The sequence below is a fragment of the Cenococcum geophilum genome (assembly GCF_001692895.1).
Source record: "Cenococcum geophilum 1.58 unplaced genomic scaffold K441scaffold_64, whole genome shotgun sequence".
NCBI lineage: Eukaryota > Fungi > Ascomycota > Dothideomycetes > Gloniales > Gloniaceae > Cenococcum > Cenococcum geophilum.
This window is the reverse complement of record NW_027137622.1, coordinates 749,188-777,160: the sequence shown is the minus strand read 5'-3', so window position 1 is coordinate 777,160 and position 27,973 is coordinate 749,188. Positions and strand designations below refer to the sequence as shown.

The 27,973-nt window shown below is 39.7% G+C and overlaps 3 protein-coding genes across 3 annotated transcripts; 1 reads left to right on the top strand and 2 right to left on the bottom strand.

The window, feature by feature from the left end:
* Positions 1–8,085: 8,085 nt before the first annotated feature.
* Positions 8,086–8,690, bottom strand: K441DRAFT_304198 (uncharacterized protein). Its single transcript, XM_067641059.1, has one exon. The coding sequence runs from the start codon at positions 8,608–8,610 to the stop codon at positions 8,299–8,301; it is 312 nt and encodes a 103-aa protein (XP_067498292.1). The 5' UTR covers positions 8,611–8,690; the 3' UTR covers positions 8,086–8,298.
* Positions 8,691–10,037: 1,347 nt separating this feature from the next.
* K441DRAFT_304191 (uncharacterized protein) lies at positions 10,038–11,956 on the top strand. Its single transcript, XM_067641058.1, has one exon. The coding sequence runs from the start codon at positions 10,282–10,284 to the stop codon at positions 11,704–11,706; it is 1,425 nt and encodes a 474-aa protein (XP_067498291.1). The 5' UTR covers positions 10,038–10,281; the 3' UTR covers positions 11,707–11,956.
* Positions 11,957–16,387: 4,431 nt separating this feature from the next.
* Positions 16,388–17,022, bottom strand: K441DRAFT_700326 (uncharacterized protein; the record flags this gene model as incomplete). The annotated part of the gene is made up of 1 exon (XM_067653242.1): positions 16,388–17,022. One exon carries the CDS (start codon positions 17,020–17,022, stop codon positions 16,579–16,581), a length of 444 nt encoding a protein of 147 aa, XP_067498290.1. The 3' UTR covers positions 16,388–16,578.
* Between the last annotated feature and the right edge of the window lie 10,951 nt (positions 17,023–27,973).

Sequence of the window (27,973 nt, the reverse complement as noted above, 5' to 3'; positions counted from 1 at the left end):
GCGAGGCCTTTTATATTAGTAGCGTAATTTAGAAGTTTACCGCTACTATATAGGAGTATAATCGCAACTAACGGTATGCAGAGTTTAAGAAGCCTTCTTCTATTATCTAAATTATAATAGCTATAACCTCCTTTAGCATAGGCGTAAATATTACTAATATTAAGCGCGTAATTGTTTAGGGGTTTCCAATTATAAAGAGCCTAGGTAACGCGTGGTAGCGGATTAGTTAAGGCGGATAAAAAAAGAATCGCACTAGTATAGGCTTTATCTTCTTACTATACTGGGCGTTTAATATAAAAGGAGTAAATAGGCTAGGATAGAAGCTACTACCACTGCGTATAAAGCCGCGGCCCACTTAAGCGCCTTAGAGAGGATATAATAGCCTACCTACTAGATATAGACAGAGTCAACTTATCTAGAGTTATACGCCTAGTGATATTAGTAATGTAAAAAGTATTGCCTTAGAGAAATTAGCTATAAGTTGCGATTCTATAGCTAATAGCGACCTTCTATTTTAGTTAAAGGCTAAAATAGCTAATTGCGAAAAGATATTAACTAAATGGAAGGAAATAGTAAATAGTAAATACCATTAAAAGGCCTTCCTTACCTTTTTAGGAGAGGATAGGTTACCACTAGCAGTCTTAAACTATATTATTCGCGCCCCAACTAATTAGTGCTGTAATCGATATAATCCCTTATTATTTCCTATATTTACGTCGGCCCCTAATACTTAGGCACCGCTTTATTAGCTAAGGGCTAGCACCCAGCCTAATATTATATTAGGGTTTATTAATAAGTAGGTAGTTAAGTAGGTAGAGTTAATATACGCTAGCAAATATTAACGCTTCCCTATACTATTATCTATGTTTATAAATAAGAAATATCGCTAGCAGCTTATATATCTATATAATAGGACCACGCCTAATACCTTCTAGGAGATACTTACGGCGGGTTTACTAAAAAGTGCGGCTCCCCTATTTATCTTATGGCGATATTATAATACCTATAGTAATTAGTTAATTAAGTGATTAAGGAGTATAGTTAAGACGGTTAGGACTACTTACGAAAGCAATTTAGCGTAAAAGAGACGGGTAAAAGCTACTTAGGGCGAGGCCTCTATAGTATATAAGTTGCTAAAGTAGCCGTCCATACTAGCAGAGTATACTGCGCATATTTGGTGACGGGATAATAGCCTTACCATCTAGGTTGCTATATAGGAGGTAGCGCGGAGCGTAATAGATATGCCAGCTTCGCTACTTAGAAGTTAAGTTACTAGTAGGATTAGCGCGCTAGGCTCTCTATCTAATACTCCACTTCTAGCTATACTAGAGGGTATTAAACGCGCAGCGTAAGTACTTAAGGATATTTAGAGACTAATCTCTACACCTATAACGCATAGTACGTCTACTATAGGCTCTTAGGATGTCGCTGCTCCTAACGCTTAAAATGCCGCAGTTCTTAACTCCTAGGATACGGCCGGTCTTAATTCTTAAGTCGTGGCTATTCTTAATTCTTAGCCTACCGTTCTAGTTGCATCTCGGTTATAGGTAGTCCTAACGCCTAGCTAAAAAAGATAAGCTAGTAACTAAAGGGACTCGCCTACTAAATATTAGATAGTTATATAAGAGAGAGATATAAATATAGATACTATACTTATATTTACTTTAAAAACTAGATCTAGGCGTATTAGGAAAGCTATACTAAGGGGTAAAAAGAATTTCCTTATAGAATTATAGATAGAGATAGCTTAGGGTTTTATATAATAGCGTGTTTTAATTAGTCTAAGAGTTAGCAGAAGTTAGTAAGAGTTAGTAGAAGTTAGCAGAAGTTAGTAGGAGTTGGTAGGAGTTTATATAGTAGATTTTATATAGAATCTTACCTATTAACCTGCGACCTCTACTTAAAATATTATAATATATTCTAATTAGCTTAGGAGTTTATAGGAGTCTTTTAATTAGTCTAAGAGTTTATAGAAGTTTTTAGAAGTTTTACGCTAGTGACTTAATTAATAATATAAGGTAAATAAGTGTTAAATTGCAGTAAATATTTATAAAAGTAAAGTAGATAAGCTAGTACTTATAGTTATCTACACCCCTTATTTCTCTCTAATACCAACACTAATAATTTTTTTAAAAATTGTTTATAATAACTTCCCCTATGGCCTAGGTGCTTTCGCACCTAGTAAACTTTCTAATTAATAAGGAGGTTATTCTTACCGCCGCCTCTATACTTTATCGCGGAGCCCTACGTTTAGGTCGCGTCCGGCGTCCTCTATAAGTATTTTCCTATGCTAGGTAGTTAATTAAAGCTTTAATAAATTAACCTAAGCTTCTAACTACTTCCCTACTTAAAGAGGCCGTTTACTAACCAATTCTATAGCCCTCCTCCTCGCCCTCGCCACACTTACGCTCGCGCTCCCCCTGTCCCCGTCCCCGTCCCCATCCCCATCCCTTATCCCCCTCTTATGCTGCCTCCTGGCAATAATAATAATAATAATAATAACGACGATGATAACGGTATTAGCTAGTGGCCTAATCTACTATATGTTTTATAATACCTTATATCTTAAACGTTAGCTAATATAGTATATAGATTACTATTACCATCACCACCACTACCGCCGCCGCCGCCGCTGCTACTGCCGCTGCCGCCGCCACTACCGCTCGCGGCCCCGCCGCTACCCCTTGCTTAGGCTAGCTTCGCGGCCGCCTAGTAGGCAGACTAATAGCAGCTTCTATGGAACTAGGCCCTTTATAAGAAGGCCACTGTTAACTATATACCTACGGTCGCGGGCAAATAGTAGTTAGACTTCCTGGCGTTGGTGGGCGCTAAGAACACCTTTTATATTAGGAGGATTATAGAGATAAAGCTAGGTAAGCAGCTGATGGGAGAGAATTAGTACTTAGCTTGCTAAGTAAGGGATAAGGAGTACTAGGCCTATTCTAGAAAGGGTTCCTAGTAGGTAAATAGGCCCGGTAATACCTATGCTTACTATTATATAGCGGCCCGCTCTAGTAAATATAGTTTATTAAAGCAGCGTAAGTCCTAGAGAGGCTTACGGTCGCTACCTCCTCCCCCTTAGTCTCTTCTTTTAAAGGGGCCGCTGCCGCCTCCTCTGGGAGCTAGGGGTTTAGGTATAATAGCGTAAGAAGGTATAGTATAGGATTAACGGCTACAGCGGAGACTGGTATCTCTTTATAGGTAAGCTTTAACCTTATTTTAGTTGGTTTAAATCCTATATAGGTAAAGAAGCCAGTGTTTTAGGCGGGCCTAACTGTAAGTTATCCTTTATAGGCAACTGTAAGGCGTTATAAAAGCCCTTATTCTACTTCCTATCTAGGTTTAAGTTAAAGGGGTAGATATAGCAGCTTTAGCATATCCTTTATAGGGTAAGCTTTAACCTCGTTTTAGTTAGTTTAGATCCTATATAGGTAAAGAAGCTAGTATCTTAGGCGGGCCTAATTATAAAGTATCCTTTATAGGTAAGCTTTAACCTCATTCTAGTAAAAGCTAGTGTCTTAGAAGGGCCTAACTATAAGGCGTTATAGGTTAGGATAAGTATAGTGGGCCTTTATCCTAGGGTAGGATAAGTAAAAAGAGTAAGTATAGCGGGCCTCTGCTCTGGTATAGATAGATAGAGAGAGTAAGTATAGTAGGCCTTTACTTTAGTGTAGATAAATGGAGAAAGTAAGTATAGCGGGCCTCTGCTCTAGTGTGGATGGATAAAGAAAGTAAGTATAATGGGCCTCTGCTCTAGTGTAGATAAATAGAGAGAGTAAGTATAGCGGGCCTCTACTCTAGTATAGATAGATAAAGAGAGTAAGCATAGTAGGCCCCTACTCTAGTGTAGATAAATAGAGAGAGTAAGTATAATAGGCCTTTACTTTAGAGTAGTAGTATTAGAATAAAGGTTATCTTTATTCTACCGCTTAAATATGCTATAACTATTCTTACCTACTTAAAGTATATAAGCTTATAGCCTGGCGCGTGCTCTAATTAGTCTAGAAGTATATAGCAGTTTACTAGGAGACCTTAGGGAATAATAATAATAGTAGGAAACTTAGCGCGCATTCTAATTGGCCTAGGAGTTTATAGTAGTTTGCTAGAAGACCCTAAGGAATAATAGTAGTAAGGGGCTTAGCACACACTTTAATTGGCCTAGAAGTTTATAGTAGTTTACTAAGAGACCTTAGGGAATAATAATAATAGTAGGGAACTTAGCGCGCGTTCTAATTAGCCTAGGAGTTTATAGCAGTTTGCTAGAAGACCTTAGGAAACAATAGTAGTAAGGGGCTTAGCGCGCGCTCTAATTAGCCTAGGAGTTTATAGTAGTTTAGGTAATATCTAGGCAAGGAGCTTAAGAGATATCTAGCTCCTAGCCTATATTTTAGTCGGAGGTAAGATCTACCTTATCTAACCTATCGCCAATAATATTAATAAACTCTTATATATCTATAAAGCTAGTTAGGTCATTAGTATCTAGAAGAGGATAGGAGGTAGTAGCTGAATGCGGGTCTTATACGTGGAGCTGGTTAAACTGCTTAATCCTTTCCGCTAAAACGTCTATACTAGTACGGAGAATATTATAAGAGTTAAATAGCTATAAGCCTGCTAGCTGCCCGGGGCTTCACGGTATAGCTAGATCACTTAAATAGATTGTATAAGTAAGTAGGAACATATTAAGTTCTATAGAAGCCCGCGTATAAGCACCCGATATCTCCTCATTATATATATACTTTATCTTACCACGCACTATCCTAACCGTCGCGTTTAATAGATATACTTAATTAAATATAATATTAGTATCGTGGGTAGAGTTCTTATAATACTTTATCTCAATTTTATAGCTACTATTTAGGTACTCTAGTCTAAAATTAACGGCCTTATATATATTAGAAGACCTAAGCTAGTTTATAACCCCTAAAGCTAGTATTATATGCTAGAGTTTAGGCGAATTTACTAAAGTAAGATTCTACCGATAGAACAGCATCTCGCGGCCATAATTATACTATAACGCGCCAAAGAAGTAGACAATAAGGGGGTTAATAAGCCGTCGTAGTATACCCACATTAGCATGTTTAACGGCATGCCAAATAGTAAGAAATAGCTCGGCTTCTTAAAGTAGGTAACACATTATCTAAAACTTAATATCGCTATACGCGCGCCTACTTAAGTCCACGCCGCTCTATACTTTAATAGTAAAAGTAGTAAACTAAATATCCTTAACTATTTCTAGGAACTACTCTAGTGTAAGGCAACTAATTGCCTAAGTGACATTCTCTATACGTTCTGACGATAACGAATTAGATAGGTTAAATAGTTTAGGTATTATAGTAAGGAGACCTTAGCACTATATAGCCGTATAGAAGAGGGCTATTATATACGCTATAAAGCCCTACTTAATAATTAGTACCACTTAATAGTACTTAGCATTCTCCCGTGTAAATGGTGTATAATTTTATAGAGTAACGTCGGATCTTAAACAGTAGTGCGCCTCCTCTTAATAGTCCTTAGGCGCTAAATGTGTGTATATAATAGTATTGTATAGATTTATCTCAATATAGAACTATGTAGGTATACTAAGGAGCCAGTTCTAATAATTAAAAGGACAACCCGCGTAGGCCTATTTTTATTTTATTAACCTAATATAATACGCAGTAAGCTAGTTACTATAGGCAAGCTAAAGCCGATTGGTAAAGTCGTTATGCGTAGAGCTATAGGGGTTATCTAGAGCCTAAAGTCCAAGCTAGTTAAGGAAGATATTCTTATAGACGCCGTATATACCCTAGATAGTACCCTTATCTTTTATTATAGTACCAAACTGCCAAAACTTAGTCTTCCTAGTATTAATATAGTATATACTTAGCATCTAAGGGAAAAGATCACTTTTAGCAAAAACGCGCTCCACCCTATATAGATAAACCCCCTTTATTACATTGGCGATAAGGTAATAGCTAATCTTTACTATTAACTCGTCTCTAATAAAGCCAGGTGACCAGAAGATATTATTAAGTTATAGCGGTTTTATTAGATTATATATTAACTAGCGTAGCCTAGATAAAGGCAATTCTGGATAGAATATAATAGTAGCAGTTATTAGCGAATGCATAACAGACGTATAACTAAGCAACTTATCGCGTTTTATGTCCTTAAAGTTTATATTATTGTATATAACCACCGTTTATAGGTTATACGCTAGAGTTTTGAGATGCCTCTATAAATATTAGCCCCTAATTAGCCTAGGAGTTTATAGAAGTTTATAAAAGCTAATCTAATTAGCTTAGAAGTTCGCAGAAGTTTATAGGAGTTACTTTTAAATAGAGATAAGACAGTTAACATACCTCTACCTCTTCTATAATACTGCCTATAATGTAATTTACTAAATAATAACTATAATATAGTCTAAAGCCCAATAATATTTTAAACACCCTTCTTTTTACACTAGAGCCTATAAGATAGATATCTACAAGCGAGATAAAGAAATTAGACCGCTTCTTTGCTCTAAAAGTATAGATTATACTAGTAATAGTATATACCCGCTTAGCTAAAGCGTCCTAAACTATAGCCTTCTAATCTCCTACTAGATAACTTGCTTTATATATACGCTAGTTACTAAGCAGCTGTAGTAAAGTTATATACTATATTAGGGCAACGTCCTATATAGTACAGAAGGTGACTTTAAAGTCTAGGTTCTTTATATTTAATGTCCTATTAAATATAGTAAAATAGGGTTCCTAAATAAGGCAATCCAACTCTATAATAAAAGACTCTGCTAGTATAACTGCCCCTTAAATATAACTAAGTTGCGGATTATCCCTAACTGCCTTTAATAACGCTTATCGTTAATATTAAACGCGAGCGTACCGGCGGTGCCTAATTATAATCTCCCTATCTCTTCTATTATTTACTCTAACCTAAGCAGATAAGAATTGCCCAAAGCTCTATTACATTCGTTTTAGTATATTAACTATAGCTTATAGCTTATATATACGCCCCTACTATCTCTTATATTAACGGGGTAAAGGAGGTTTAGGCTTGTTAGTATTAGTATTAGGTCGGCTATTATTATCTATTTAATTATCGCCATTAGATAAATCCTTAGATATATCGCTAAGGTTTACTAGCGGGCTAGAAAGGCCGGATAGAGGGTTAAAAAGGCTAAATAGAGGACTTTAAGCGTTCTGCTCGGATAGAGGCCCGTTAGGGGTACGGTTAGGTTCTATATTAGATGCAATATATAGAGTAAGAGATAAACTTTTAAATAAAGGTATTAGTAAGCTAACTAGGGCTATATTAGGGGGCGATATACGGCATTAAAGGCAAAACAGTAGTTGTCTACTAGTAAAAGTGGCACACTCTTACAAAACGCAACCATAATCCCTTAGACCCTCGGAGAGAAATCCACCTCGGCGCTCTGTAATTGGCTACTGAAGCTAGCGCAAGCACTAACGCCTACGGCGTATATTAGGCTGTAGCGCCGGTCGCTAATTAGCTCAGGAGTTTATAGGAGTCATAGGGGTTACAGAGGTATGGCGGTGCCAGTCGCTGATTGGCTTAGGAGTTTGCAGGAGGTGGATTTTCTCTCCGTGGGTCTGAGTCAACTGAGATAAACTCCGCCGTAGAGCTCCCGGGCGTGCACCCGAGTAAGGGTCAAAATAACCCTTACAGTAGGCCGTTAATAACGTTCTCATTTAACAGAGCTTTTCGTTTACTATTACCTCCTAAGAGTATTGTTCGGTTACCCCATAATACCCCATGTTGATGATGATGATGAAGTTTATTCCGCCCGGAGGCACTAAGCCTAGAGGGCACTAGTACTATATTACATAACTTCGCTTCTTTTAGTCTTGCNATATTCTCGCATAAGCCCATACATATGCCTTATTTAGTACTCCCTAGTACTATTTATGCCTTATTCTACGAGATCTCGTGGGTAGTTAGTAGCAGGTACTCCTGGGGGGCCGTTCCTCNAAGTNTTTAGTGTCCTATCTTCGGCGACTAAAGCGNGATCTGCTGGTGCACGAGGGTGCGTGGGTTAGTTACAGTGTAGGGGTATAATATCGCTTAGACCACGTCCACTTATAAACGCTGGTAGTATATATAATAGGAACTGTGCAATTGACTGAGCTGCTAGTAGTGGTAGTGGTAGTTATGGTTGTAGTTGTGGTTGTAGCTGTTGGAATTGGAATTGGAACGGAGACGGTTTACCCCGAAATCGTGCCATAAGGTCTTGAACTGTAAGTACTAGGCCTAGTGGTTTCTGGTGAGGTTGAACTGGTTATAGGGGTGAGGATGATGCTAGTACTGAGGCGTATGTACGTGGTTGTAGAGGTGGTAGGTAAGGCGATTGTGGCGATTGAGGTAGTGGTCTGCGTTTTGGTGATAGCCGAGGTATAGGGCTTGGAAGCGGTTTCTGAGGTATCTGAGGTATCTGAGGTATAGTAGGTGTAGGCGTAGGCTTAGGTAATAGCTGAGGTATATTAGGTGTAGTAGGCGTAGGCGTAGGCGTAGGCTTAGGCTTAGACTTAGGCTTAGGCTTAGGTGTAGGCGCAGGCATAAGATAGTTGTGGAAGTCGGCTTTGAGTTTTGGCCACGAGCAATCGTCGTCATGCTCTGTTATTAACTCTTCGATAGAGTAGTCTATATCGTTCCAGCTACACTTCTGTATACCACAGAAAGGGCATTGCGTAAAATCCTTATAGTCGTCGTTGAAGATTAGATGGTAGAAACCGGCACTAGCGAGTTTTATTGGGGAGAGACGTTGATGGGGCTAGTTTGTGTATGAGCTTATACGGGAGGATATCGTTATAAAGCTAGGGGCTAGGTTTAGTGAAGGCGGAGGCGAAGGCGAAGGCGAAGGCGAAGGCGAAGGCGAAGGCGATGGCGAAGGTATTAATGGAGGAGATGCAGCTGGGCATGGTGGGAGCGGCGATTTAGGGGGGGGGGTTNGAGTTGGAGTTGGTGAACGAGACGGTAGCGAAGGCTGTAAAGGAGGCTGTAATAGCGGAGAGAAAGGATTCAGGTCGTCTGTAAAAGAGGTCCGTTCCTTCTTCTTTCTCTTCCGTTCCTTCCTTTCTGTAGTCGCCCGCGTCTTTGGAGCCATCTTTCATCATATACCCCATGTTACCCCATGTGTTGGCGAGCAAGCTCACAACTATATCACGTGATGAGGCTTGGCGCCAAATGAGGAGGAACCTCGTCTACCACCTATAGAAGATAAACAATAACAGAGCTTTAGCCACATAACCTGCCAATATCAACACCATGGTAACCCCCGTGGTGCTCTTCTGAGACATCTCTACTTGCAGTTTTGAAGCCGCACGCGATAACTACTTGCCGCTTTGGATCGTACTTATCCGATCTTCCATTCGCAAGGCGCCCTTTCAAGTTCGCATCCAGCCGACCCGGTTATTGAGAAGAGCAATTGCCGGTGGATGAATGCTGATTGCTCAATGGGCGGCAGTGGCATTCATGCTCCAACTATCTTTTCCATGTCTATTTGGAAGTCTGTTTTACAAAGTGAATTACTTACACCTTAAGGTCCGAGCTGTTGGCTATGGCGTCATATGGCCCCCAGCAGCCATCTCACTATCGGCCTCCGACGCCAAGCAATCCTTTCCGTGCGGTGCGTAGGCGAAACCGTGGCGTCCAAAACGTTCGGCTGCTTCCCTCCCGAGCCCCACCGCTGCAGACATTGACGCCGAAAGGGCCCATTCCATGGTTAGGTCTATCCCCCATCCCATCTGTTGAGGCTTGCCCGAAGTGGCTGTCTGTAGCGAATTCATCTTCCTAAGCGCGCAATTATCTTGAACACCCCCGTCATAGTGAACCTCACAGGGCCGGCGGTACTGTCACTCATCGAGATGGCCGACATCGCCCATCATCCGACTGCGCCCGGCGGCGGGAGAGGCACTTCAAGATTTACTAGCGGGCAATTTCCGCAGCTTATCACTATGACGGGATGATGCAGATACAGGATTGATCAGGGTAACTCCACCAGAAGCCTCAGGTGTCGGTGCGCTGCATATACGAATCGATAACGGCTGATCCCGCCCGTCGAATGTACAGCGCACGCTCGTCGGAAAGTTTCAAGCCTTTTACGAATGTCTGCAGCTCCTTAGATGTTACAGGCAGGAGACCAAAAAAGCAAGAGATCTGAAAACAACCTGGGGAAATTTGGGGGCCCTAGAAAGGCTACGAGAATTAGATAGATAAATACTGTTCGCTGGTTACAGACGAAAATACCCGCGCAGCATATACTAAAGTATTCTCAAATTCAATATGTCATCCACACCACCACACCACGAATGGCCCACTTCATTGTCCCAAGTTCCGTCTGAAGGACCAGGCCAACGGACTCCTAAACTCCGTGCCTCCTGCGATTCCTGTGCCGCTGCCAAAGTCAAATGTGGTAAAGAGCATCCGCGCTGTGCTCGTTGTGTCTCATGCGGTACTACGTGTGTTTATGGTCCTTCCAGAAAACATGGCAAACCGGGTCGGCACCGGAGACGAAATCCAGATACAGGAAACTCGGCCAGAGGGATCGCGCGAGGAGTCTCTTCAACGTTGAATCAAGACCAGTATCCTGAATTGCAGCTAGCTTTCAAAGGGCTTATGCAGGATGTGGGTCACGGAGGGTGGAATCTAAACGGCGTTAGCAACATGGCGACCGACGGCCATCTTGGTGGATCTGCCTTCTCTTTCTTGGACGATGGCTCGATGCTCATTCCAGACCATTCAGCCGCCGGACGAATTGAATCCCTTGACACAGATTCTAGCTCAATCAAACATGCCTTCACAAAGTGCGATGAGTCTCAAGGCGGATTGTGCTTTTCTCCGGTCTCGATGGATTTCCAGGACTTTAAGACTTTCATAAACACAGACGCAATTCAGCCAATGGACACGTCCCTGGATAGGCCACATATTCTAGAACCTACCCAAGGCCACGTTGATTGCCTCTTCAGCCAACAGTTAGGAGGTGGCGAGGGCACCAATACCCATTGCTGCTACAACCTCGCCTACACGACATTAGAGAGCCTGCACTTCCGCTCATTAGGAGCAGGCAGTGCCAGCACTAGTAGTACCACTAGTAATGCATCTCCAGTCTCCCCCACCTCTTCTCCATTCTCGAATTTCTTCCATTCAGCTGCGCCATCCGGTCAAACGCTCGACAGTGTGCTCCGCAACAACAAGACGGCCATTAGCAATGTCTTGCAGCTGCTGACGTGCCCTTGCGCTCGCGATCCACACCTGGCCATGTTATACGCCTCGATAGCCTCCAAGATCTTGATATGGTACCAAATCGCCGGCGGGATTAAACCCTCGTACTCCACCCCTCCAACGATCCACTCTGCCTCCACCCCCTCCTCAATAGGTTCGGCAACCGGGTGTATGGGTGGCTCCACACCCACATCAAGAAGCGGTCTTGGATCTTCCACCCCTGCAGCGATTGCCCTCATGCCTATCACAATTGGCGCGTTCAGTCTGGACGAAGATGATCAGGAGCCGCTGAGGAGACAGTTTCTGTTGAGCGAGTTGCGGAAGGCTGGACAACTGATTGACGCACTAGCTACGTGGCATTCAGAAGGTGGGGATGAGGTCGATCACCTTTACGGGACCTTAGGCACTTGGCTTAAGTCGGAGCTGTTAAGAACGATAAGGGAGGTCAAGGAGGGACTGGGGGGCGTGGCTGGTGGGGGGGCTTAGTATGGTTTACTAGTGGTACATTGGATATTTTCGGCCTTGGTTGAGATTGGTCGGTAAACGCATTTACTTCGCACAGGTTTTTTTTTGCTGGTGATATCGGATATATGCGACAGATTATTGAAGCATGTGAGAAAATCTATCATTAGCGGGCGAAGCTTTTCTTGAGTTAGATAGTAAGCATATTCTTGATGTATAGGACCATTTGTGATCACAATTTTATCTGGAAATGTGGTTGAACGAGCCTCCAAGCTGGTGATAGATTTGTGGTGTTGATGAATGAAGCTTTCCACGAGTCATTATGACAGGGTAAGCAAACACCTTGTAATGGGCCCGAGCTCAAAATAGTCATATCACCAAGACGGAATTTCTGCAAATGAAATTCATGTCATGACTTTACTTGATCCAAGATTCCTTTAATATGAACGTAATTCCACTATATAAACTACTCTCAAGTGATTTGTTCCACTATGCCTTAATGTCACCGCCGTGACTTAATGTCACTGCCTAGTCTCTAAAATGCAGACCGCACTGCCGCAAGTTAGTTTAATTTGCCTTATTCTCCGCAATGCACGCCTATATTGGCCATCTGCTGATCTCTCTAGCTGCTCCAGGTTTGTCTGCTTGGCAACAGCACCCTGCAAATCCGAATACGCGATCGGTGCGGGAATAAAACGTTGGCGCATCATGTTCTTCTTTTTCACCTCTTCGCATCTCAAACTTGTACTCGAGGTATGGAGCAACCGTGTAGGTGCAGCCTTGGGCGCACTGACCGTGGTAGGCCTGTACAATCAAATTCAACAAGTCGTAGTGTCTTCATTTACAACTCTAGGTTTAGAAAGCACTTACCCTGGCGTAGAAGCATTGGCCAGCAATCGCGATGAGAACAAGCCCCTGGGGATAGAGTAGCGCAGAGATAGATGCATGGAATTTAAAGTTCAAACTTTGTCTGTTGCATCTGTAAGAGATACCCCCACGATGTTCAATCGTAGCCGCAAGATGCAGTATGCAACCATATCAGTGAAACAGACAACCAAAACTCTAGAAGCGGAAGGTTGGTGCTGGAGCAGTTTTAAGCACGACGCTACATCATTGGAGACACTCATAATTGGCTGATATGTATGAGAAGCTTACCTAAATCCTACTTAGATGAAAGTTGAGGAGCCATCAACGCACAGTGAAGCAGAGCGGCGGCACGTCATTCGGAACGGCCCAGCCACAACTAAAACAAGATTAGAGCGGAAAGAACAGTAGCCATCCTAGAGGAGATAAAATCCATCAGTGGTAGCTGAGAACCCTTTGCCGTAATGTTTTCCATCTTTGCCATGATCTGGAAGATCCTTATCGAGGGCATTGATTGCGATGACGAGCTGGAGGCTTGTTGGGGGTGTGGGTCTCACAGTTAAGATCGGGATGTCGGAGTCATCTTCCGGCTTCTCTTGTCGATCAAGGCTGCCCTCCATCCACCTTTTCCTCTGATGTCCAAGAGCCCTACCCGACCGACAGTTTCAAGCATTCCAAGCTTGTACCAGCCATCAGGGGATCGTCAATTCAGAGATATAGCGACGAATCCAAACCGCGAGAGTATCGATTACCCGATAGAGACCAGGTCTCACACCACATCGCCCTTCCAACGCACTCCCATGGCCTAAGGAAGGTAATTGCGTACCGCCTCTACTCCGAAACCACCGAGATGGTGCCAAGATGAAGTCCTAGCCGTTCGACCCACCTATGCTCACTGTACTGTAAATTTGCAATTGTATATCGCATTGTTTGGGATATTCTTCCTCTTTCTCGTGCGAAGCCGGCGCTATTGAGAGAAGTAAGCGATAGATGGGCGACGCCATTTTTAGTGAGATGTTGACAATGCAGATGCATTGCAGCTTACCAACATGTAGGTGAATGCAAGGGTTCTTCGGCCGAAGACGTATATCCCCCGACAATTCGATCAGATGACAGTGCTAATCAGTTCGCGCTGTAGGAGCAGGTGGAATGGGCTTTCGGCCGAATGTTCTCTGCCCGAGGGTGTCCTGCAAGGCAATTCGATCGTCGGTGCATCTTAAACGTCGAAAAAAATCCTGGCCGTCTATCACCCCCACTATTTCTTCCAGGGAAAGCTTCGGGCCCTTCGGACGCTCCCGTAGGCTTGGTTCTGCCGCTCTCAGCTTGGTCCACTCTTACCCACACCTCCTTCGGTTGGCTCTTCTGACAGCAAATCGCATGCGAAATGGATCCTGATGTTCAGCCTGTAGCGTGGCACTCTGGGCAAAATTGTTAGCTCCTGCTCTTGCAGCGCTAGCCTGATGAACTTGACGTCATCGACGATTGATAAAGATTCCGACGTCGCGCTATGTGCCTTGCATGATCGTGGTTCTGAGTCTCTGATGACCCCACACTAAAACCGAGTGGGCACCATCTCATGCTGAATAATCTCTGACAAAAATTGTCGGCCCTTTTCGGTGCAGTTCAGCTCGCCTGTGGATTCAGCTTTCGGTCTTCCTCATCCATGGCTTGAATCGCTCTAACGCTTTACTGGCTGTTAAGCAAGGACTTTCCATGACAAGAAATAATACGTACTCGTCCACGCACTGCGAGAGCTTTTTCGCTCGTGGGTTTCGGGAATCGGAACAAACGTATGAGGTGATACTGCATTGCTTCGTAGCAGGCCATTTTTAGGAGATCTAGTGGACTTCCATCTGAAACAGTCTTTACTCAAGGACCTTCGCTGTCGGTGTCGGGTCTTTCACGGCAGCAAGTATCCGAACAGGTCTCGTCGAAATCCCTGAGGGCATAAGCTCATGCCTTTCTCCCATATTTCTTCCGGGACACTGAAAAAAGAACCTTAATCATCTAAATTCGGTCTGGGTTATAACGGACACACAAGAAATATCAAATTCTACTGCATAGCTGATAATAGTGCTTGATGAAACCTCACAGTGTAAGGAGAGTTATTGTTTTCTCAAGACACAATCCGGAGAGGAAGCCAAGAAAGTACCATACCTGCATTCACCTTTCTCCTTGGGTGATATTCGCCTCCCGATATGGCACTATCATCACCCGAGCAATCGATCCGAAAGCCTGGCGCGATGCAGCTTCATAGACTCTTGGATCACTGACCCGAAGGCAATTCGGAAGTGATGTCGCAATGATAACTCCAAGCATGTTGATGCCTGCATGTAAATGCGAACCAAGATTGTGCACCATCGAAAGCTGGTCGACAGCACCTCTCCACTCTCGTTCAAAATTATTCGGAAGGCACCCAGAAACCTTGTGAAGTTTACTGTGGCACCATACCCCTCAGGACGCGTTGATCCAAGATTGAATGTCGTCTTGTAGTGCCCGAGGCCTGATACATCTTTAAGTTCGGTGATATTGGTCCACGATTATAGGCTATCGAGTTGAAGGCTGTGCCTGACTATCTTGGTGGTTGTGTTCGTTGCACCGGGCTGCCAGTCATCCACATCTAAGGACCATTTTTTCAGTTCCTGCGCAACGGGTGCTTTCCCAATACTGTCCAAATTTTCAAGCCGCTATCAAGTGTAGTTGTAAAAGTTCCGGCAACAGATGATCTCACAAGCAGATTATTCCCGTTACAACGCACGACAGGAGCGGTGCTTGTAGTTGCACACCTAACAAGTAGGTCACTCAGTAACCCAGGATTTGCGAGTATTATGAGTGTGCTTTGATCCGTTGCAAGACTCAGATTGAAGGCAGATACGGTCATCTTTTTCAATATTGTAAAGCGGGGTCTAAACAATCGAACACGGACCAAGGATCGAGAATAAACGGAGCTGCCCGACTGTCCGTCCGAGGGATCATGACGTCGGCGTCTACATATACAGTTGCGGATGAGCCCGAAAAAAAGCAATAGTCTATGCCGTTCTCAACCCGACGCAAATATAGAAGTTGACATTGATTGGAGTATGTGACACCTGGCTGCATGCCGAGTTTAGCAATCCCGGCTTCCATATCCACCCGAGTGACTACATTGACGACGCTTTTCTGTTTCAAGAGTTGTGCCACTGCGGATTCGATCTGCTTATTCTCCGATTGCTCCCCGTATCTGTATGCCGTAGCATTAGACCGATCCCCAGCAACGAGCATGGGGAGATCATCTTTTGCATATGAGAGAAGTTTCGTGGCAGAGTCTAGCGTGAGCACTGTTGCTCCACTCGCAAAGGAGTCTCCCTCAAAGCGCAAAAGCCCAAAGCCTAGCCCATCAGGTGCGAGTCTTTTGTTGCGGACATAGGCCGAAGGTAGTCGAAGCAAGCTTGGAGAAATGAAATTCAAGCTCCAGCCCTCGAACACTCCAGGAGTGGTAAAAAACGAAGCACCAGAACCTGACCCAACATAGCCTTTCTGTCGAAAAAAGGCTACATCATGCTTTGGTACCCCTCTACGTATGATGTACTGCGCGCGACCGATGTAACCGGATATGCCGGCTGCCATTAGCCACTAGGATTGCCTAGGTCCCCATGATTCGGCATAGCCAATGGCCCCGCTGTATAGTGTAAAAGCGGCAAAGCCAGACCATGCAGCTCCCTCCACATCTAAATACGAGAAACCATGTAGTACATGTTAGTTAACACCGGCAGCAAAGGTCGGATTAAGGGTCCGGATGACTTCCTCGAACGTTGTTGAATACGCTCCATTAGCAAACGCGGTAGCCTCGTTCGAGATGATCGTCTTAAGTACCATATTCACTCCACCAGCCAAAGACCGATAATCGTCAAGATTCTTAAATCCGAGAGATTCGCCTTCGGCAATAGTAAGGCCGCAACGGCACCCATGGCATTCATCGATAAGCCGAATGGCTGTACTCTTAAGCTCAGTCCAAATTCATTTGCCCAAGATTCGGTTGAGCCGATATGGTCGTTAATATATAGCTGGCCAAACACGTTCCAGTAATTTAAGGGCACCCCTCGCCATGTCGCTGTCAGCAAAAGTGAAGGGTTGTTTCTCTTTTTCGCGTATAATCACCGGTACACCATTCAGCACATTGTAGCCCATCCGCTCGACGAATTCTGCAGAGAAATTCAATGTCCAAAATGTTGTCGCATCTAGCTCGAGCGAATTCTCGAAAATTGACCTTCCAGTAGATTTCAGAAGATCTCGCATCTCGGAATTCATAACGATTTTATCCCAGTAGCCCGTTATCGAAGCACTACCAACTTGAGAGAAGTGATCAATCACGTAGCTTGGAGGGCCAGTGTGGGGGCCAGCTTCTAGTTGCTGTCCAGTACCATGCGTCCAATATGCCAGGAGAATCCAAGCGTTTCGGTTGGGGGGAAATCCATCGTAGGCTGACGTTGGTGACATTCGCAGTAAAGCCGACAAGGGTTTCTTGACCTAGACTCACAGTCTCCGCCGTCGAACTGCTTGCATTATTCATGCGTCACGCTCGGACTGCAAAGAGTGATTTGTTTGTTACCCCATCTCTCAGAGCTTAGAAGGAATCCGGGACTTTGCCATCAAAGATAGAACCGTTAATACCGACTGCACGGCCATCAACCAATTCCTTTGTGGCCCCTTTACTATCAGGCGTAATGGAGGGAACAGCAGCAGGCCAACAAGGTCCAATGGCAATATCGATATGCATTCCCCGGTCTTCGGCCTGCTCTAGAGCCGCAATAATTACATTTATCCACGGCGCTGTAGCCCAGCCATGGCCATTCAGATCGATCGGATCGATAATGCCGCTGCTGTGATGGACTGAGGATCTCCGTCAGATTATGTATGCAAAGCTGCCACATTATGGCACTACCATCGTCAATCTCTGCGCCTTCGAATCCTACGTCTACCATCTAGTCCGATCTCGCCGGCGGTTTCCGCTGTAGACCAGCCCTGGCAATAATCAAATAATCATAATCACCAACCTGATTCTAATTATTATATAATCACCGGCTTTCATTCTGATTGATTATATTAATTGTATAATTATACCTTAATTACCTAATATAGAAGTTGGTGAGGGTTTTGGTAAAAAAAGGGCCTTGGAAGTCTTACTAAAATACTTAACGCTGCGTGCCTACCTAATTTCCGCATTAGAAAGTCGGCGATAGCTTTCTAGAGTTATTTATACTCTAAATCCTTATTTGCTGCCTTATCTACTACCTTATTATTGCCTAAATCGTTATCCTATTCCCAATTAAGCCCTTTTTTAATAGCCTTTATTGTCACGGCACTGACCTAACGCATACTGTTTTATACTACCTCGTACTATCTCGTACTGTTTTCTACTATTGGCTGGCCCACCACTAGCGCCTTGGCGGCTGGCCCTACTAGGTGTTACGGATGCTTTAAGTACGATGTTACGACTACTAGGAGAGGAGTTGGAAGAAGCTAGTTGGCTGATATAGGCACGGTCCAAGATGGAGCCGATAGAACCATGTGACGAGGAATGGTAGCCGAGGTCACATAATATGCTACGTATTAAACGAGAGGAACGAAAGGAACTTACGTACCTTACGTACTATACGTACATCACGTACAAGGAGGATTTCTTAGGAGTACGGTCGTGTATTTAAGGAACCGCAGTCCCTACCTAGATAGTTCTTTCCTTATAGTAAATCTTAGAATATAATTGGAGTTAATCTGTTAGGTAACCACTCCACCAGTTATTATTATATTGTTAACTTCTTGTTTACCTATATACTCAGCCCAATAATAAGTCTACCGTAGTTCTTGCTATAAGGCTTTGTTATATATTTACTACTAAGGTTACAGTATTAATAAAGTTAAATAACGTGCTACTAAAAGCAGTAGCTAAAACGGCGTTAACGGTAGCAACTACCTCGGGATTAGGTAACGATACTAGTATAATAAACACTAACTCTTAGCTAGTTACCATTAGACAGCTATAGGAAATAGTTAATTAATTAACAGATAATAATAGGATATTTAAAGAAAGGATTAATAGAATTAGAGCAGTAAAGGTTAAGTTACCCTTAATTAAGCGATTCTTAGGGGAGAAGTTAAAGCTTAAGGGATTCCTTACGTAAATGCACTTTAAGGTTATGTAGGAAGGAGTTAAACTAGGAACGTCTATAGATTAAGTCGCTTACGTAAGATTATTTTTAACGGGAAGAACACTTAAGTAGTTTAAATCTTACCTTATAGAGGTATAGGAATACGGTATAATAACCACTAACTAGGAGGTATAATATATATTTTTAAGTTAAAATAGGTTTATAGAACGCTTAATATAGATATTTAAAGACCTAAAGGTAACTATAACGGTAGAAAGAAAGCTCTAAAACCTAGTATAAAGGACTTTAGTAATTAAGTATACGATATAGTTTTAAATATTAGTAATATAAGTTAAATAGAATAATAAGGCGCTTATAGCATAGTATATATAAGGGCTTAAGGCAAAAGTCTAAGATATAATTATCCTAATAAAATATACGGATACTCTTAGGAATTTAATTAATTAAGTAATTAAGATTAATAATAGGATTTACTAAAGAGAGTAGACTAAGAAGGGTTAGAATAGAGTTCTATAGTTGTATAAGGCGCAGGGCACGTAATAATAAAGTTAAAGTTAAAAACTATAGTATGGCGTAAAGCTAATAGACCTAAGTAGTACTAAAGAAAACTAAAAATAAAATAAATAACTATAGAAACCTAAAGAATAAGAATTAAGTAATTAAAGGTCTAAGAAGCAGAGGCTAAACTAGGAATCTTAGTAGTAGAAGATATTTAGGCGGACTCTATAGTAAGAAAAATGGTTTAAAGAAGTGTTAAGTAAAACCTAAGTAGATAGTTATATAGCCGCAAGGTATAGGCGACCCTAGGGCAACCTAGGGGTAACTTGCCTATAAGGTATGTGCTCTATATATACCTAGGGAAAACCCTTCCTACCTTATATATAGACTCCTCCTTTTCCCTTAAGGATTTGTCTCTATCTATACAATATACCTATTATTTTATTATTGGACTTCCTATCCATATTCTTACCTTATATTTAAATTCTTACTAATCCCCTTAAAAGGATAGCCGGTTTAATTTTTCTATAATACCTTTAAAAAGAAAACTAATACCTAAACCTAATAGTAATATACTAGCGATATAACTACAGAACGCCTTAAGATTTAGTATAAATGAAACCGCTAGAAGTATACTAGTAGTATTTAAGCCACCTTCTAAACCTTAAAACGATTAGATATCTATAAATACTAAAGACTAGTTTAATTTATATACCTAGGCTTAATAGGAGCTTAGTAAGGTTACTAGCGTCCTACCTAATACCGCTAATATAAAGGAGCTAGATAAGCTAGCTAAGAAAATAGCCAACTTATAAAGTATTATTAATTTAATAAAGCCCTCCTATTATCTCTTTAGTAAAGAGTATAAGTTATATAGTAAACGCATATGCTAATTAAATCTTAACGCCCTAGTTAAGAAGTCACTACCTAATATTAGCGGTACTACTTAACAGCATTTTAACCGGTAAATTATTGTAGTTAAGAACCGATTTAAGGTTAATAACGCTAACTATAACTATAAGCGACGTACGCGCTAGGCCATTAAAGGTCTTATAAAAGAAAAGATAATTACCTAACTAGTTTATTGCCGGTTAGGTACTAAGGATAAGGGTCTTTTACTATAGGATAAGTTTAAGACTATAGTCCAAGACTAGATTAGGAACCCTATAGTAAGACGCTTTAATAACGCTATAATATACTATATGGCTATTATAAAGGAGAACTAGAGGTTTAACGTCTTCCTAGTCCGTATACGTAGCTTAAAGGACCTCTTCTTTTATACCCCTTTTATTAATCCTAAATAATAGGTAAACTTTTAGTTCTTATATCTTCTAGCCTACCTATAAGTAGAGCTCTTTTGCTAGAACTTTGCCTAATGGGTAAGAACTGCTAAAGACCTCTTTAATAAAATCCGCTATATAGAGTAATTACTTAATACTATAAAGCTTGTAGAAGATCGCGTAAGTAGTAGTAGCAAATTATCGCGTATAAAGCGCGGTCGTAGTATAGGCTTTATAAACTTAGGCTTAGGAAATAAAACCTAAAAAGGGCGACGCTTTTTTAAGTAAACTCCTAGGGAGATTACCTAAAAGCTAGATAGCTTAGGGGACCCCCTAAACGCTAGTACTACGTAGGCGAGTTAAAGGACCGTAGGTGGCTACTATAAGGAATACTAAAAGTAGGCTAATAAAAAGAAGTTAACCCAGCCTTTAGAAAACCTAAAGCCCTAGTAGTATATCTCTCTTAACTATAACTAGGGCCTAATATGTTACGGACGCTTTAAGTACAATATTATGACTACTTAGAGAAGAGACGGAAGAAGCTAGTTGGTTGATATAGGCACGGTCTAGGATAGAGCCAATAGAACTATGTGACGAGGAATGGTAACTAAGGTCACATGATGTGATCTGTATAATCTGCGTAATCTATGGGATCTGTAACAGATCAGATAGAGCGCACGTACATTATATATAAGAAGGATTTTATAGGAGTACGGTTGTGTATTTAAGGACCCTTAGTCCCTACCTAGATAGTTTCTTCCTTGTAGTGATTCTTAGAATATAATTAGAGTTAATCTATTAGGCAACCACTCCACCAGTTGTTATTACGTTATTAACTTTTATACTTGCATTTCCTACACACCTAGCCTAATAACGAGCCTATCGTAGTTCTTACTACAAGGTTCCGTTACACAATCACTACCTAGTTACGGTATTAATATAAGAAGTCAAATAATATGCCACCAAAAGTAGCCACTATAATACTATTGACGGCAGCAACTACTTTAGGGACAGGAGGTGATACTAGTATAGTAGATACTAACTTATAGTAACCTGTGACGGTCGGATAGCTATAGGAGATAGTTAACTAGCTAACAGCTAATAGTATAGTGTTGGAAGAAAGACTTAACGGGATAGGAGCAGCAAAGATTAAGCTACTATTAATTAAGAGATTTATAGGAGAGAGGTTAAAACTTAAAGGGTTCCTTACGTAGATGCACTTTAAGGTCTTACAGGAAGAAGTAAAGTTACCTATACCTATAGATTGGATAGCCTACGCAGGACTATTCTTATTAGGAAAAGCACTTAAGTAGTTTAAACCTTACCTTATAGAGATACAGGCAAATAGAATAATGACCACTAACCAAGACGTGCGATTTATGTTCTTAAGTTAGGAAGAATTTATAGAGTGACTTACGCAGATGTTTGGAGACCTAGAAGAAACAATTATAGCGGAAAGAAAACTCTAGAACCTTATATAACGAACTTTAGTAATTAAATATATAATATAGTTCCAGATACTAGCAATATAAGTAGAGTGGAATAATAGGGCGCTTATGGTATAGTATAAATAGGGACTTAAGGCTAAAGTTTAGGACGCGATTATCCTAATAGAAGATGCGGATACCCTAAGGGAACTAATAGATTAGATAATTAAGATTAATAATTAGATCTACTAAAGGGAATAGGCTAAGAGAGGCTAGGATAAAGTTCTATAGTTATATAAGGCGCAAAGTACGCAACAATAAAAGCTAAGTTAGAAACTATGGTATGGTGCAGAGCTAATAGACCTAAGTAGTACTAAAGAAGCCTATAAGGGAAGGAGTAAACTATAGAAACCTAAAGGATAAGGATTAAGTAATTAAAGGTCTAAAGAGTAGAGGCTAAATTAGGGATCTTAATAGCAGAAGACATTTAGGCGGACTCTATAGCAAGAGAAATGGTTTAAAGAAGGAGCTTATATAAATTGCGGAAAATAGGGTTATTATATTAGAGACTATAGAAGTGGGCAGAGTTACTATATAGTAAAAGGCATGAGACTAGTAGACAATATATACGTATAGAGGGACGATAATGTACTGTAAGGGATAAAAGAATATTTAATTAGAAGTTTTGCGTTTTGTTATAATAACATATACCAAATTTATAAGGACGCTAAATACGGCGTAAGCTATTAGCTATAAGAGCTAGTACTTATAGAATATAGAGAAACTAACGAACTAGTTCGCAGATCGGATATTAAGGATGATAAATTTAACCTAGGCGAAATATTCCGTAATAATAAGGTAATAAAGGCCGCTTACTAGAAGCGAGTAGACCTTAAAGATATTATACTAAAAGTAGAGGATAATTCCACTATAGAATAGGAAATATTAGTAGGGATCGAAACCCCACTAGATACGATGTCTATCGCTTTACGAGACGTAAAAGAAGTAGGATAGTGAACTACTTTAGCACTCGATAAAGGTAAAAGGCTAAAGGCTTAAGATTCTTAAGACGAGATAAGAGATAACTAAGACTCTTAAGAAGAGATGAGGCATACCTAAGGACCCACAACGGACGAAAACCGATGGAGTAGGGTAGTAGCTTAGTTTAAAAATATATAAATGAGCTTGGGATAGAGTTTCCCACAGGTATAAGACTCTTAAGACGAGATAAGTGAGATTTAAGACTCTTAAGACGAGATAAGAACACTATGGACGCCTAGTTAAACTAAGGCGGGAGCTAAGCTTAAGTTAGAAGTAAGCTCAGGATTAAAGAATCCAAGGGACCAAGATTTCGGAGTACGAATGAGGACACCCATAGGTAAGAGGTAAGGAGCTTCTTTATAGATTAGAGAATCTATAATATAAACAGCAGTTAGACTAAAAGACAGATATATAAACCTAGAAGACTTACTAGGGGAATATAGTGTTTAGCCTAAAGATTAAAAGTTTAATACTAAGATTAAGAAGTAAGATAACTTTAAGGATTAGAGCGTAAGGCGTAAACTAAAAGAAACTATAAAAGAGTTTAGGTAAAGAATTATTATATAGTAAGAATAGAAACTAGATAAGAGATTTAGTATATTAGAACATATAAAGGATAGAGCACTAGTACAAAGAATTACTAATAGGCTAAAAGTAGGCATATTAAGAGCTAAGTGGCTTACTAAACTAGAAAATAAAGAGGATCTAGGGATTCTAATTAGGTTTAAGAAACGATATATAAAGGGCTGTTATAATATAGTAATAAGAAGATACTTCTTTATGGACAAGCTGTATATACTCCAGTAGCTGTACTAAAAGTAGTATAGGTAGAGGCATAATAATAAATGGAAAGATTTCTATATATAGTTGGATAAAAAAGTTATCTAGGACTACCTAATTATAGAGAAAGCTATAACGCATATTAAAGGAGCCTTAATTATAACGGTAAAGGATCTAAAGGAACGTTTAGAGGACTAGAGAAGCAAAAGACGTATCTTAATACCTGCAAATAAAGTTACAACGTTTAGATTAGCACGATAAAGGTTTAAACTTAGGAATAAAAACGAGTTAAGAGTTAACCTAAAGCACCTAGTATACCACACGTTATTATAGATTACGTATATAGACGATATATGCGACATATATAAGAATCCAAAGGAAAAAAATCGGAAATACCCTATAAGGATGTACTAGATAACGAATAAGTAATAGTATAGAAATGCTAAATATATACATAGATGGCATCCAGCAGAGGTCTAAGAGGAAGAAAGTTTAGTACTTTAACTAGGAAGATTCCTTACGGAAGAATGCTTAGACGGACAATAGTAGTGGGAATGCCTAGAAAACACATATTTATAGTATATTAAAGATAAAAAGCGAACTAGGTATTGGCTAAAGAACGAGCCAAGTGCACTAGGATTAAGTAGCTAATAGTTAGGAAAAGTAGAGGCTTATGGGACTAGAGGGAGCTAGTAGTAGAGCCTTAGACCCTTAAAGGAATTTAAGGACAACACCTAAATTTATAAATTAATTAGCAAGATTAGCAGTTTAAAGCGCTAATAGATAGTGGAGCAACACGAAACTATATCTTACTAGTAGCAGTTAAGAGAATAGGACTACCTTACAAACAAAAGGAGCAACCTTACCTATTAGTTACGATTTTAGGAGATCTAATAACCTATAGAGGAGGAATTATTAATCTTGAAATAGGACCTATTTAAATAACTATTAAAGGGAGATAAATTAAGATGTCTTTTAATATCCTACCATTAGGACGGGATAAGGTAGTATTAGGCATGCCTTAGTTATAGGAATATAATTTAAGGATTAATTAGATTATAGGTTAGGTTAATATTAAAAATACTTAACGCCGTAAGATGCGATAATAAGCTAAGTTGGTATAGTACTAAGTAGGAGCAACCTATAAAGAAATAGAAAAGGGACTAAGTTACGTACTAAAGAGATACTATAAGTATAGTAAAAAACTATAGTTACCGGAAGGCGAAAAGCTGTTAGAATATGCAGTATAGGACTATAAGATAGAGTTAAAACCAGGAATAAGTCTAAGGTTCTTTCCAATCTATAAGCTTACCGAAGAAGAAGGTAGAGCGTTAAAAGAGTTTGTTTAGGAAAATCTATAAAAGGGATATATTAGACCATTATAGTTATTAGCGGGTTATCCAGTACTATTTGTACTAAAGAAAAATGGTAAACTAAGGCTATGTATTAATTATAGATAGTTAAACAGCATTACTAGGAAGGATAGGTATCCTTTACCCTTAATTAGCAAAATCTAAGACAGGATAAGTAATACGCAAATCTTTATAAAGATAGATCTAAGATAGGCGTACTATTAGATTAGGATTAAGGAAGGTAATAAATAAAAGGCAGCCTTTAGGTTAAAGGAAGGACTGTATAAACTATTAGTTATGCAATTTAGGCTTATAAACGCACTAGTAACGTTCTAAAAGCGTATTAATAATATGTTAGGAGAATACTTAAATAAATTTGTTATGGTATATCTTAACGATATTATTATTTACTTAATAATAGAGGAAGAATATAGAGAATATGTTAAATGGGTTTTAAAGAGACTATAAGAAGAACAGATGCTAGTAGCAATTAAGAAATACGAGTTCTTTACTAGGAAGACCGATTTTGTTAGATTTATTATTAAACTAGGCTAACTTAATATAGATCTAAAGAAGATCGAGGCTATAGTGAATTAGTAGGAACTAGAGAACGTTATATAGTTAAGATCGTTTTTAGGGTTTTATAATTACTGCAGAAGGTTTATAGCGTAGTGGTTAAAAGATATTAAGCCATTTACGCGGTTAATAAAGAAAGAAAAACTATGGGTATAGGGAGAGGAGTAAAGGGAACTCTTTAAAAGAGTTAAAAGGTTATTTACCTAGGAGCTAGTTCTTAAGATCTATTAACTAGGACTAGAGACGGTTGTAGAAATAAATACATTAGACTATATACTAGGGGCGTGCTTTATATAAAGGTATTAAAACGGATAGCACCTAGTAGTATACTATAGTCGGAAGATAATACTACTAGAGTTAAACTATAACATCTATAATAAGGAGTTATTAGGTATAGTTATAGTATTAAAGGAATAGAGAGTATTCTTATAAGGTATAGAGAAACTATTTATAGTTAAGACGGATTATAAGAACCTAATAGGATTCCTAATAATAAAGGAACTTAACTAAAGACAGGTTAGATGGGCAGAGATGCTTACGGAATATTATTTTGAGATTTAGTATACTAAAGGTATAGATAATACGTAGGCAGATGCTTTAAGCCGTAAAGCTAAACTATAAAATAAGGAAAAGCCATTAGGGGCTTTATTACGAAAAGATACAGATAGATTAATTAGGTATAATCATCCGAAAATCGCAGCAACTTAAGAAAATAATAAACTAGAGAAAGTCTACGAGATACCGGAAAGCTTTTAGGTATAGAGAATTCTAGAAGTATAGCTAGAAGATCTATAAACGGATATATACGAAAATTAAGAAGTAAGGTATATCCTAAGAAGCATAGCAGAGTAGTTTATAGAAGACTTCTATAAGGGACTAACTTAAGGACACAATAGAGCTACGAGCTTAGTGTTAAGACTTTAGGAGGAGTACATTATTGACGGAATCTGGAGGATAGCTAGAAAAGTTATAAAGAAATGTTTAGATTGCTAAAGGAATAAACCGATAAGGTATAAGCTATATAGAGGGCTATAACCTGTCAAAATATTAAAAAGACTATAGGAGGTTATATTATAGGACTTTATTATTAAGTTACTAAAGTTAAAAGATCCTATTACCGGATAAGATTATGACGCGATCTTAGTAATAGTGGATAAGCTTATAAAGTAGGGATACTTTATAGCATGTACAGAAGAAATCTTAGCGGAAGATATCGCTAGAATCTACGTTAAAGAAGTGTTTATAAGATATAGAGCACTAAGTAAGATTATATTAGATAGAGATCTAAGATTTATAGCAGTATTCTAGGAAGTGTTCTTAGCGGAGCAAGGAGTTTAAGTAGCAACTTCCACTATATATTATTTATAGACAGACAGTTAAACGGAAAGACTAAATTAGACACTAGAATAGTATTTAAGGTATTATATTAATTATATACAGAACAATTGGGTATTATTATTACCAGTTATACAGTTTATATATAATGCAACACCTTAAGAAGGGATAGGCATATTACTATTTAAGGCAAATTACGGATATAAGCTAAGGACATCATTATTACTACGGTAAGCGAAGAAAACGAGTAGTACAGCTAAAGAAAGAATAAAGACGTTAATGAATCTTTATATAGACCTTATGGAATTAGTAAAGAAAGTATAAAAGAGAATAAAAAAGTACTATAATGCGAAGAGATCTAAGGGACCAGATTTTAAGGAGGGAGATAAAGTATAGCTACTACACAAAAATTTTAAGAGTTAACGACTAAGTAAGAAATTGGACTACGTTAGACTAGGACCTTTTAAAATTACGCAGAAGATTTTATTGGTCACGTTTAAGTTAAACCTACTAGCTAAAATGAAAATCTACCCTATACAGCATATCGCAATGCTAGAGCCAGCATATAGGAATGTTAAGCCACCGGTCTATAAAGCAGATATATATAGAGGATAAGAAGAAGACAAATAGCAAGTTTCGAAGATCGTTAGTTATAAGGATATTAACAATAAAACATGGTACAAGGTTAAGTGCATAGGCTACACTAAAACTACCTAGGAGCCACTAGAGAATTTAAAGAATGCTATAAGAAAGGTATAGGAGTATTAGAAGAGATTAGGTTAGGTAGTATTAATAAAGAAGGATTACTAAAGAATAAGTTACCTAAGGGGGACCTAAGAAGAGTAGTTGCCGAACTACTTAGATCTATTTCCTTCTCTATTAAAGGAGAATCCGTTCTTTTATTACCTAGTTTCTGCAAACCTTATTTTATAAGTTTCCACTCCTTAAAATAAACCTTCTTATATACCTTCTTAAGATAGATTAGCCGAGTG

Excerpts from the sequence above, each read along its gene's own strand:
- K441DRAFT_304198 (XM_067641059.1), bottom strand. The coding sequence starts at position 8,610 with ATGACGACGATTGCTCGTGGCCAAAACTCAAAGCCGACTTCCACAACT.
- K441DRAFT_304191 (XM_067641058.1), top strand. The coding sequence starts at position 10,282 with ATGTCATCCACACCACCACACCACGAATGGCCCACTTCATTGTCCCAA.